This window comes from Ostrinia nubilalis, chromosome 22 (genome assembly GCF_963855985.1).
Source record: "Ostrinia nubilalis chromosome 22, ilOstNubi1.1, whole genome shotgun sequence".
Lineage (NCBI taxonomy): Eukaryota > Metazoa > Arthropoda > Insecta > Lepidoptera > Crambidae > Ostrinia > Ostrinia nubilalis.
In genome coordinates this window covers 12,264,832-12,278,801 of record NC_087109.1, presented here as the reverse complement: position 1 = coordinate 12,278,801, position 13,970 = coordinate 12,264,832, and the positions used below count along the sequence as shown (strand labels likewise).

Here is a 13,970-nt window from a genome sequence, read left to right as displayed (position 1 = left end):
AGTTAATAAAGTAATCATAAATGATTAATTGAATCAGAACAACTTAATATAACTACACTATCACTAATCCATCTACGTAAATGTATAATTCATCTTAATCTCGAACATGTTTCATGCACTCTACAAATACAAACACAGACTATCTCTCAGATGGCTATCAAAATCGTGTCATTATCACGCCGCGCACTGATTCGCCTGTTCATTTCCTTGTATTTGCCCAACTAAGCCGTTCTTAGTCACCTCTGATTGTGTTCACAGAAAAACTAGACCGTGAGTAAGGCAAAACAACAACAAACACAATATTTAGAAGGATAGTAATTGCCATTTTTGGCGAGTTTTATAAAATTCATCATGCCAAAAAAATTTAAGAATACAATTTCCCGAGTGATTAAAATTGGTTTAGTTAAGGATGGATGCATTTGGCCGTCTCGAAGTGGTAACTAATGGAAAACAAGGAAAATGAAGTTACTATGTGACTAAACTAATAAACTTTAGGAAACCTAAAATGCTTTGTTCAACAATAGTCCATTTACTGGCGTTTTATTGCAAGAAGGTTTCCCAATTCAGAAAAGCAGTCTAGACTCCAGACAAATTCCCAATATCCTACTTAAATCGTTTGCAGTATGCAAAACTTCGCGCTAAAATAAATATCCTTGAGGACGGCCGTCTGCGCACGAGTTCAAGGATTGTCGCCACAAGGTGCTATGTCGATAGTGGAAATATCAATTACTGTAAGGGACAAAACACGACTTTTCAGGAGAGCCAAAAAACGATTTTTTTTTTCTTTATACTTCAATATCTTTTTATGTGATGTTACGATTTAAATAGTTTCTATGAATTTTCTGTTCTTTCATAATATAAACGCCAAATTTTCGAAAAATGGGTAGTTTAAAAGATAGCATGTCCCTTACATTAAAAAAACGAGCTTGACTGTACCTTACAATGTTGAAATTTCACAGTATGGAATGTCATGTATGTTGTAAGGTACATTTAAGAATAAACACGACAGTAATATTATTGTAACTTGACAATTTTAACATTGAAACCTGATGTAAGTAGAGGTTGCATTCGAGTATTCATTAACAAAACGAAGAGAAGAGATAGAAACAAGACAACTTAGTGTTCACAAATGCAGTTGGAGGCATCAAATACACATCACCAACAAAACATTTAGTCACTGATGATGCCTACGTCTGCATTTGTGAACAAGTTGTCTTGTTTCTATCTTTTTCTGTTCATTTTTACGCAGTTAGGTTTTTTTTTTTTCAATCATCGTTCGTTCGTTTTAGCCGAATGACGTCCACTGCTGGACAAAGGTCTTCCCCCAAGGATTTCCACAACAACCGGTCCTGCGCCGCCCGCATCCAGGCACCTCCTACAACCTTCACCAGATCGTCGGTCGACCTAGTGGGGGTCTGCAGCACATTACGTCTTCCAGCTCGTGGTCGCCACTCAAGAATTTTTCTGCCCCAGCGGCCATCAGCTTTGCAAGCTACGAGCTCCATCCACTGCCACTTGATTTTAGCGATTCTGCGGACTATGTCAGTCACTTTGGTTCTCCTGCGGATCACGTCATTTCTGGTTCAATCACTACGAGCATAGCACGCTCCATCGCCTTTGACCTTGAGTCTTCTTATGAGGCCCACAGTAAGCGACCACGTCTCAGATCCATATGTTATCAAAGACTTTTGTCTTGAGACAGTGCGATATTTCAGACGTGAGAATATCACGAAGCTTCCTGAACGTTGCCAGCCGAGTTGGATTCGACGATTGACCTCTTCCTCGAAGTTAGACCTACCTAAGGCTGGTTTTAGTGTCACGCAGACCGTCAGTGCGGATCGCTCCGCACAGCCAATCTGTATGAACTGATAGGGAGCGAGCGATTCCTGCGGACCGCATTACTCTAAAACGCTTCCTCGAAGTTTACAGATCGGCTGTGTGAAGCGGATCCGCACTGGACGGTCCGCGTGACACTATAACCAGCCTAACTGGACTGTTTGTACTAGGTATATAAGTGTCAACAACTGCCGAGTGTAGAGTATCCAACCTTTAGAGGAGTGGGTGCAACACGGACATTTGACATGATTTTGTCTTGTCCATGTTTCATTTTAAGACCCCCTTGTTGAGAGGCTCGACTCAGGCCATTGTGCATTGTGCCTAGATCTTCCACGGTCTCAGCCATGGCTATGATATCGTTTGCGAATCGAAGGTGGGTTATTTACTCACCGTTGATATTTATGCCGAATCCGTTCCAGTCCAGAAACAGTTTCGGAGTTTTCAGTTCCCCCTGTCTGCTGCTGCAACTGGTTTCGAGTCTTGATCCTGGAGACGGAACGACATTGTGGCGTTTTCGTACAAGCCTTTCAACATTTCGATGTATCGATATAGGTAGTCAATTTGACACCGTTGGAGAAACTGTAGTAGGTACTGCCCAGGTCTCGATCGAAGCTTTCTCATAGTCCACAAACGCCAGGCAAAGTGACTGACTATACTCCTCGGTCTTCTGTATAATCTGCCGTGGCGTATGTATGTGGTGTACTAAAGCGATTGAGAGGCTGGAAGTCATCGAGCTTACGAGCGAGACGATTCGTAATGACTCTCGAAAACAGCTTGTAGACATGGCTCGGAAGTGAGATGGGTCTATAATTCTTCAACAAGGTTTTGTCGCCTTTTTTGAAGAAGAGTGTCACCACACTTCTGTGCCATACCGTAGGCGTTTTTCCTTCGAGGATGACGGAATTGAACAGCTTCTGAAGAGCCTTCAGCCCCTCGGTCAAAAACCCAACTGCGTAAAAATGAACAGAAAAAAAGATAGAAACAAGACAACTTAGTGTTCATAAGTGCAGTAGGAGTTGGAGGCATTAAATGCATATCACCACCAAAAAAAGTAATTGATATCCTATATGCATATTAACGTAAGGGCCTAATTATAATAAATCAAAAAGTTTTAAATGAAGTAAGGTTCAATGAGTTTAAAAGTTAAAACCAACAGTTTAGGGTAAGGGCTGAATTGTATTATTAAAAGGAATTTACGTCCTTTAAATCATTTGTTTCCCCAAAAGTCGTATTCAGACGACTAAAAATGTTTAAGGTAAGGGACATTTTTTTAAAGATATCAACATTTCAAGTATACCAATCGATAGAGCCGAAAATTCTGAATGCGTTGGTATATATAACTCATTTTGGCCAAAATGTCCCTTACATTAATTGATACTTCCACTATCGATGTTTCAATAGAGACTGTGTTTCTTGCGTTGCATTGCTTCTTCTCACTGGTCCATTTATTGTCCCAAAGCAGTGGTAGGGTTAACACTAGGACGTGTGAAAGTGCTTTTTAAAAGCCTACTTGCAAAAATTAAATGAGGTTTATGAGTTTTAAAATGTTCAGTTCAGTTTATCTGAAAAATCTCTCATGATACAAATAACTAAATGCTACGACAAAAATGGCTGGGTTATGAATTTAAGAAAAAAATACTGAAACTGTCACTTTCTTGCGCTTTATAATTTGTAAGTACTCGTAGGTACTGCCCGAAATTTAATTTCTCTTATTGAATTATTCTTATAGTGTACTATGGTTGGCCTATCAATTGAAATTTTCTTGATTTTATTATGTGACAGGAGTACAGGAGGCAAACGAGCAGTATTAAATTGAATTAAATACAATGATTAAAACTATTTTAATTTACCTATTCTACTGCCTCTTTACATTTTGTAAGATTGCTTAAGATATTTTATTTAAGAATGAAATCATTCTTTTTCACTGTATATCAACTTCTCTGTGATCCATTGACTGACCGCAGTCATCAGTAATTTATTGATTACTGATGTTTAGTTGCACAGTGCCTGTCTGTCTTGCTGTCAATGACTGAATGACATTGAACATGCGCCTGGACTCTGAACTGAACTGAAGTTGTTTCTAAAACTTTTCTCGTTTTTCAATGGGATTATGTTTAAAATAAATCTTGCATTTATATTAAAATTTACAATATTTAAACAAGAAAACCGTTTATAAATAAATATTATTATAGCAGAAGAAAGTATTTTCTTTCACTGTGATAATACCGTTGACTGCAATTCCTCCCTCTCTATGAATATTGGACTTTTTCTTTCTAATTATTTTATTTCATTTTGTATTCGGATGCTTCGAAAGTTCTAAAAAATATTCCATTAACGTAACAAAGGTCAAAATGTCAAGTTAGGTCCAATTTCGGGCCCCAAAAGACAGGACAGACGATCTAATTGGATAATTCTACTAATTCAGTGTTTCGTGTGTCACGTAATTTGTCCCGACGACAGTGCCCCTCCCCTCCCTCCTAATGATGGCACGAGTGGGTCATTTGAGCTAATGATGATAGATTTTAAATTCTAGCTATTTAAGACAAGGTAGGTAATATTAATTTTTCATAATTTTTATATTTTTTGGGTTAAGTTAAAGGTAAAAAAAACATTCAGGAAGTTCTATTACTAAAGATACTAGGAATAAAAATAAATTAAAAAAATATAATCGTCATCACGCTATTACAGGATAGAGTTTAATAACCTTAAATGAATCTGTTTTTATTTTAATTGTAACTACCTACTATATCAAATAGATTCAACTTAAATAGCAATAGTCATTGATCAGTAACAATAAACTAAATGCAAACATTTGAAACGCATCTAAAATAGAAATCTTAAGTTAACCCCTTCACGGTTCTGCACAATTAATTTTGGCATAGGTTTTTGCTCCGGCGTCGCTCGCGCGGTCGTTGACCCCGTCTGCACGTGCTGCCTGCGCCTGCGCCTTTATGCGCTTTTTATAATGCACTATCTATGTGACACTGACATGACAATACTGTGATATTTATTTTATTGTTTCATAAAAAAATATCATTTTTACCTACTTCAATTTTGCACTACATCATTCTGTAAGTAATTATTTTAGGTACCGTACCTATACGCAATAAAAGATCTCTCCGATTTTATTTTGGATTGGTGTTCGAGATTACAAAAAGGTTACGAAAACCTCTAGTAGATTATGGTTTGATGATATAAATTTAAGTATTTCATAGATATTCTTAATTGCCGTGTATCGCGTTATTTATGATGTGGAACGAATCAGCAACTTTTTACAATAATTGTATACGTACCTATTAATTTATAAAGGCTGAGCAATTAATTTTCACTATGCTTGTAGCATATAGTTCATATTTTTTTAAACGTAATCATTTGGAAATCACAGACATATCCTATCAATAAATCATAACAAAGGTACTATAAACAAGTACCTACATACAAGTAATATGGGCAATTTTATAATTAAAAAACTCGGGGAGAATAAAATGAAATAGGTATATCCCTTCGCACTAAACTAACGGATTTTCTTTAAGACTTTTTTGACAGTAATTCAAGAGTGGTAATTGTTTGTATGCCTTATAAATAAATACAGTCTTTAACTCAAACACTAAAATTAAAGCATTATCAAATTCATCAAAAAGTTCAAAACTTTATGTATTTTTTATAAAAATTTCAAAACTACAAAAATCCCTATCATTAACACCAGACACGCCAACCACAGTTAAAAAATAAACACACAAGTGTGGACAGGTGTATCCGTACTAAAGTACTCGTAGCTTGAATAAAACAAACGTTAAGGGTTAAGGAGGGTACTTTCAAGGTAAACATTAATAAAAGCCATAAATAAACGACTAGCTTTTAAAATATTCGATTTCATATAATAATTTTATTGAGAATGTGTGCTATTATTAATTGTTCTAAAATACTATACAGTGTGAGTCACGTTAAAGTGTACATATGAAAATAGATGAAACTAGAACTATTTTTATCGACAAAAAAGAGGTCAAAAATTTTTTGAGATTTTTTTAAAATTTTTTATAGAATTTTTTTTCTTCCAATTACTTATTGTAAAGAAAACGTAATAACTTTTAAACTAAGCGGTATATCCTGATAAAATAAAAACAGTAATAATGCTAAATAACAGGCAATTCTAAAAAAATACATGAAATACATAAAAAAGGCCAACAAATAATAAAAAATTAAACTTTTTGAAAAAAATCTGCTTTTAAATTCGTGTTTTTTTGGTTATTTGATAAATTTCTCCAAAAAATGCCCCTATAACCGGTGGTTTTTATTACTTTGTATTATTTTCTATCGTATTACCTTTGTAAAACCAAAAATCGCATGTCTCTATCCCTATCATAACGTTTGCAATGATCGTTTGAACTAAGCCTCTCCGGGCGCGCCATTTAACGCTTCGTTAACAACGAAACTGAAAATGGCTCTAGATTTGTTATTTTGATAAAGACAAGTTAGATTTCAAATAGAAACAAAAGATTTCAAAGTAAAATAAGCATTTTAGTTAAAATTAAAATTGTCTCTAACTGTAGCGGAGAAAAATGTTGTGGCAGGCCTTTGTTCAAACGATCATAGCAAATGTTGTAATAGGGATAGAGACATGCGATTTTTGGTTTTACAAAGATAATACGATAGAGAATAATACAAAGTAATAAAAACCACCTGTTATAGGGGCATTTTTTGAGGAAATTTATCAAATAACCAAAAAAACACGAATTTTAAAGCAGATTTTTTTCAAAAAGAATCTTTTTTTATTATTTGTTGGCCTTTTTTGTGTATTTTATGTATTTTTTTAGTATTGCCTGTTATTTAGCATTGTTACTGTTTTTATTTTATCACGATATACTGCTTAGTTTAAAAGTTATTACGTTTTCTTTACAATAAGTAATTGGAAGAAAAAAAATTCTATAAAAAATTAAAAAAAATCTCAAAAAATTTTTGACCACTTTTTTGTCGATAAAAATAGGTCTAGTTTCATCTATTTTCATATGTACACTTTAACGTGACTCACACTGTATAATAAATAGAGTAGGTAGATGAAAGTATGTAGACCGAAAATGTTTGAGAACCAAATGCTAAGTGAAAGTGATTGATTATGTAAAGTTTTGTACTTTTTCAGTACTGATGTACTCATTGATGTTAATATTGTTTTTTTTAAATACCAGTCGATCTCGTGGCAAGGCAAAAAATGCCTCATGATTGTATACTAAACTATGCTGTTTCATTTAAGATTTCAAGAAGTATGTAAGTGGTAGATCACCCAGGGTTTCGTTAGTAAACAGTAGATCTTATGTCTAACCAAGTTGGCCACCCCTGTGATATTGTGTTTCTATTCTTATTTTTTTCACCATAAAAAATTTGGAGCTAATACTTCCAAAAATATCACCACTTCCTTGTCGAGAGGTTTCGACATGGCGTCGGCTTCCGTTCTTTTTTCACCAAACTAACGGTAAGTGGCCAAGGAATGTTTACAGAATGCCAACGTTATAACACCGCGTGCAGTTTGTTTTTGTTAGATGTTTAAAAATATGAACGCCTGTAAAGGAACGTCACGTGTGATCCGCCATTGTTTTTTTAATAAAGAACATTATTTTTTAAATATTCGATAACGGTTTATTTCGCATAATAACTGCCAGTATCATAAACTTCAATAGTTAAACTCCTTCCAACTACAAACATCAGCAAATGTGTCATAAAATAAAGGCCGTAAGGTAGATTATTCTGAATGACCTCGTTAACAATAGTTTATCTAAATCATGGTTATAAATGCAGTTTATTGGCACAAGCCTATCTGTTTTACGACCTACATCCCTATTTACTTTACTATCGAGCATTGCTGATGTTGTGTAGGTGTGATAATGATACTGGTAAAGAGAAATAATCATAAAAAACAATTCAGATAACTGCTTATATTGCATAGGTTCGCAAACCCATTTTTCATAAGTTTAATTCAAATCACAAATAATATTTTACCACCATAGATTGTAATGTGACTCATTCACCAAAAACTTCTTTTTTAGGATTTTTCTTCCATAAAATAGTTCTTGTAAGTATGACATCTCCAGAGAAGTTTTGGATGTGAAAGGTCTGAAGGTTTTTAACGTTATTATAATTTTTTGTAGCTACGGAAGCTATATTTCTGTGACATATTATTATGCTGTCATCTATTACATGCCCAGCAATGGTACCTATCATAGGACCATTCATTTTACGGTTTCCATCCCGGAGCTCTGTCATCGCCACATCTGTACGTCCTCAATGCGAACTAATAAAGAATGAGGCGTTTATTGTTTACGCCTCAAGCGATGGTATCCTGGCAATTATTTTTATAGTTTTGACAACTGCCGCCTGTAATGTACCAGACCAGCTTATAATTTAGGGCACAATCTAGCAGGAACTAATGTTGAACATGAGCTTTTAGGGCCCTTTCTCTTGACAATCCAGTTTTACGAAATCCAGTATGGATTCGGCAAAACTGGGCAATTGGAATTCGGTTGGAACGGATCGGTTTTTTCAAGGGATCTTGCAAAAACGGGATGTCACCGTGGCTAAGATTTTACGGGATACTCAGGAAACTGATCCTTTTTTAATAATATAGGTCTGTACTACATTTAATGAAATTTTACATGAGTCATAATTTATTTATGTTGGAAACAAGGATCAAGTTTAAGATTCCAAAACAACAAAAATAAAATACTATGAAAATGCAATTTTGGTCCGATTAGTGTACTGTCCAATTGGATTAATCCTTCCGAAACTAAGCTTGCACAAATCCATAAGTTCCTTTGTCCCGAGGCAGTGTCACATTACATACAGTTATAGCAGACACACGCCGCCTCCGAAAATAATGCACTTGGTTGGATGTCGACCAACGGCGGTGCAACGAAAAAAAAGACATTTCTATTTCAGCTGGATGCAAGATGGCTCCCACCGAAAATGGCCTTTTTGTGTCGCTGGTATTTTAGGAGTGACATTCTTGAGGATGGCTCTCGCTGAAAGTGTCTGAGCTTGTCTACCAACACAGACGTATAAAAGGCATTTTAAAAAATGACGATTTTGCGTAATATTTTCCAAAAAAATCTTCCTCGCGTAGATGCCTGCCGAGGTTTATTCCTTCTTATGATTGCGTTAGAAAAAAGTTAAACAGTAGTCGGTCGGTTAAAAAAAGGGAATTTACGAGATTATAAAATGAAGGGGGCTGGCAAAAAGTTTGAGATCCTATGGATGAAAAACACTATTGTTCTTGTGTTGTCAAAATAAAACAAGTACCTAAGTGTAATCTGTGGTGCATTATTAATATTTAATAATCTTTGAATTTGGTATCATTTTAGTTTAAGCCTGCCACCTTATGAAACCGACAGTAAAAACATATTTTGTTATGTCATCGTAAAAATGATTGCTCATAAACTTATTAATGTCAAAGCAGTTACTGTCTCAAGCCCCTCACTTAAAAATCGTTTAAAAGGAAAGTTCTGTCGTAGGATTTCAACTTTATATCCACGGCTTAAGATTTGTAAAAAAAACTATTATACCCAGACCACAGATTACACGGTTGGCGCGCTTTTTACGACAATTTTAAGCGGTGTTGCCATATCGGTCATGCTCTCATATTTATGGGAGTTTCGCGCTTTTACAGACGCGACGATTGTTATACTGATACAGACGAACTATTTATTACTTTCACTTTGAGCGACTTCATGTTGATTGAGTTCTTTTATTGCGGATGCATTAACCTCTGAACAAAATAACAACGTCCGCCGTAAATTATTTTATTCTTTTGTGCTGTTGCATTCTATTTTTACTACGTGAATTAATTTGATTTTAAACCTAATTTTCATATCAATTTATATTTTATGCTCCGCTAACTAATATTGACAGTACGCGTTCTAAACTTGACAATAATATGACGTATCCACGTCCAATACAAAGGCTCTATCTAGAAATTCTAGAATTCCATGCTTGCAAATCGATGGCACCCTTTTCATGGAACCGGTTTAAAATTACTGGTAACTTGACGGGTTTCCCGATTACCGGACAGTGGCGCCGCCGCGGCGGGTGGACAGTTTTAAAAAGGGGAATTGTGTATGCTTTTGCGTGTCAACATTTAAAAACAAGGGATTAATGGTCGTTACAAACAAACGTGGTCAGTTTGAATAAATTGATGGTTTTAAGTTAGTCATCTAATTTACTAAAGTAAATCCCGTTAGTTTTTTATGTTACAGCAAATACAATCCCATCAAAAACAATACTTGTCAAAAAAACGAAGTCTCGCAATTCAGTTGTTCTACGGTAAAAAGTTGTGAGATCCATGTAATACCAAGTCCAGGCCAGGAAATCTTTAACGTTTTACATAAATTATTGACTTGGCCATCGCACTAAATAATTTAATTTACATGTGTTTTCATTCCATCTCATTTCTTTTTGTATTTTGTAGACAGCAGTTATGTATCTAGAAAACTGGACCGAAATTGAAAAATTTTACTCGACTTGGCGGTTGCACTACCGTGCCCCCAAATATTTTAGTTTTTCCTTGATTCATACACCAAACACTACTTATATTCCAAATTTGAAGCTTCTAGGTCTGCTAGAAGTGCCTTAGAATTTTGATGATCGGTGAGTCAGTCAGTGAGTGACAAAATTAAGAAACTTTTACCCGTTATAATTCTGAAACTACTGGTTCAAATTGAATGAAATTTTAAATATACCGTGTCTTTACAATGCCTGCATAGCTAATGAAAATTCAGCCTCCTAGTTTTATCCACAACGAAGTTACAGGCGGTCGAAAATGGCCTGAATTGCTTCGAGAAAAGGATGGTAGGTACGGCTACGGCCGTGCCGCTTTTTTGCTCGACTTGGTGGGGGCACTGCCGTGCCCCCAGATATAATATTTTAAATAATTTGGGCAGACAAAGCAATTGTAAATCGTCATCGTGTACGATTTTATTACAAACAATTTATAGTTCTCTTGTGTAGTCAGTTTTTGTTGTAACATTTTTTTGCAAAATCCTTAGCAAAATCAGACCTATTGTAACTGAAATGCTGTTAGTCTAATGTCACACTGTTATGCTTGCCATGCGTAAAACTATCAAACGATCAGTGACACTGGCAAAGACAATGCTAGGCATAAAATAATAAAACAACTTACTGAAGCTACGGTTACGATATCCCCACCAAAACATTAAGGTCTGGCTGGCAATAAGGAGATTAAGTTGACTAAAGCCAATCACGTCCAATCTGGAGCTATTGTGTATCAATTGAACCAATACGGACGACAGGACCTTCCTTTGATTTATTATAACTAGTATTTGAAGGAACCATGATGATGGCTTAGTTAAAACATTAAAGAGGGACAATGAAAGATTCTAACTCGTTAAGTCGACAATGCACACATAGTTTAGGCAGGATTTTGGTATACAATACATAATCTTAATACTAGAAGTTCTACTACTTGAAAAAATATGGATTCCCCGAACGTCCTACTTCCTTCTTGAAGGGTTTTTAAACCAAAAGTTTACCATTTCCTTTTTCGAAGTCCAAACTATTTTTATACTAAAGTTCATCAAAATTAGTTTAATGGTTTAGTAAAGATTAAACAAACTAAAACTACAGACAAACCGTTGTCTGTCACAGATTTCTAATGCTCTTTTAAATGCTGATTCTTTTAACGGTGATAACTTTAAAAGCTTTTTGGCGACAACTTTATTTTATCTGCAAAAGCAATTTTCTGGACAGCCCATTAATAAGCGAGTAATCGATAGATTAGTGGTCAAAGGACGGAAATCGGTTCGACCGACCCCTTGGGTGAGGACGAACGACTGACGAGTGACTACCCTACATTAGAGGGGTATGTAGTTGATAACGATGATAGGTTCGTTTTAGATTTGTTGAAAGGTCTTTGGCATTCCAATGTGCAGGAGGACTATGACAAACATGAAACGATATTCACATAGGTATTTTTTATGATTTCTTATCAGCACAAACTCAGTAGTTCCCTGCCCTTTGCCCTAGTGGTTAAAGAGTTGACCTGTAATAATGGAAAACTTCCTGGGATCCATTCTCTGGCGGGACAGTAAAAAAATTTTTTTAAACGTATTATTATTCTCAGGTAAAAGGTAGAATTGTACGAAATGATATAGATCAAAATAGGTTTTATTGCTTCAGAATGCCTGTTAAGTGGTCAGAGATAAAACTTGTTGACACTTAGGGCGGCTTTTAAAGTGTCACCAGGTCAAAGTTGTTGGTGACCTCATTTCTTCCTCACGGAGACAATACCTTAGTTTAATATGGTACATTTATGTTTGGAAGTAGGGCAAAACAATGATATTAGTGTCTCATATTGATTTTGTAATTAGATACAATGACTGCTATAAAAAGAGAACGATTGTTATCAATAGGTACATAATTATGGAGTGGTGCATTTACCTATTGAATACGCGCCATAATTGGAGATGGCACCAAAATGCAATGACTAATTATAATAAATATTCTTTCCTATAATAATGTTTTCATATTGATATTCCTTAATGTGACTACATGACCACAGTGACATTCTGTCTCTGGGACTTCCAAAGAGGAGTAAATGTAATACTTATAACTCTTCTAGTTCCACATTATTATGAACAAAGAATCCTGAAAACTATAATGTCATTTTGTATCCTAACTAAAGCACCTACTTACTAGGTTTTCACCAGATTAGTGTATAAGTGCCCTGGAAAGGGCCTATGTACTGAATAAAATATTTTGAGAAAAAAATGTTCCGACTGGTGGTCCAAAAATGGACTTAAATTATGACGTTTATACAGGAGGATAGACGTTTAAAATTGTTTGACTATACCTTTCGAGGGAGCAGTTCCATGGAGTTTAGGGCGTCAATCCAGAACCACAGCTTTACCTAAGCGTAATTCCACACACTAACGATACCTTTCTTCTTCGCCAGTTCTGGGAGATCATATCGGAGGAGCACGGCATCGACCCGGCCGGCGTGTATCGAGGCACCAGCGATCTACAGCTCGAGCGAATCTCCGTATACTACAATGAGGCCTCTGGTAAGTCATCATAATCTTATCGAAGGTAGACAACTGCTGGACGTAAGATCAGGGTCTCAGCCAATAGCAGTCCATTTTTGGACGTAAGTAAATTAATAAATAAATAAATTCTTTATTTTCCACCACATCATTACATGTTCACTATATTGCATTACATAATGAAGTTGAGAGTTGTTAAGTTGAACATAGGGTAAGTAAACACATAATATTGGAGAGGACTGGAGCCTAAACTAGGAAATTCCTGTATTTCAGGCCTCCAGACTCTCCGCCCGAACCGTGTGTTATTGTTTAATTTTGCTTATTACTAGTTACAAATATAGAAAAAGAAATAAAAATATACCAGAGAATCTAAGATAATTTAAACCTATGTAACTCAGGAGGTGAGAGTGTGAGTGTGAGTATGTGTGTGTGTGTGTGTATGTGTGTATGTGTGTGTGTGTGTGTGTGTGTGTGTGTGTGTGTGTGTGTGTGTAAGTAAGCCCAAAGAAGTGAATTGGGCAGGCCTCCCACTAGGTGGACCGACGATCTGGTGAAGACCGTAAGAAGAGCATGGATGCAGGGAGCGCAGGACCGATCGTTATGGAAATCCTTGGGGGAGGCCTTTTTCCAGCAGTGGACGGCATTAGGCTGAAACGAACAAACGAACGAAGCCCAAAGAACGCGCTACAAAGCAAGATTTCTCTCATTTTTATCATCCATTCTCTGCTCTCATTTATGTTATGGATAGACCCATGCTAGATATCCCATAAAGTAAATTCGGGTATTCCATTTGCCCCATACGAGATTCAAACTAGCCACCGCTAGTTTCATTGTGTGGACAGCTGCAATAATATTCTTAACTGAGCTACTTTTTCCTAAACCTGATCTTACTTCGTTGTGCCTGTAGTTTATCGTCTTTCTCGTAAATGGCACGAAACAAACATTAAACACTTTGACTTATGATATCGTTAAAAAACTATCAGCTTAATTTACATTTAATTTTACTCGAATTGACACCGAGACAAGTGAAAGAAATTTTCTCGTTTCAATATTGGTTTGAATACACTTTCAATAATACTAGTATTATTCATT

The 13,970-nt window shown here is 35.7% G+C and overlaps 2 protein-coding genes across 2 annotated transcripts in view; one reads left to right on the top strand and one right to left on the bottom strand.

Moving 5' to 3' along the window:
- The window catches only part of LOC135082631 (uridine 5'-monophosphate synthase-like), a 201,616-nt gene that overhangs the window by 28,130 nt on the left and 159,516 nt on the right, over window positions 1-13,970 (bottom strand). The window lies entirely within an intron of this gene.
- LOC135082628 (tubulin beta chain-like) overlaps window positions 1-13,970 on the top strand; it is a 35,733-nt gene that overhangs the window by 16,229 nt on the left and 5,534 nt on the right. The window contains exon 2 of the mRNA XM_063977413.1: window positions 12,791-12,899. Coding sequence (XP_063833483.1) covers window positions 12,791-12,899 — 109 coding nt within the window. The remainder of the gene's footprint in view (window positions 1-12,790; window positions 12,900-13,970) is intronic.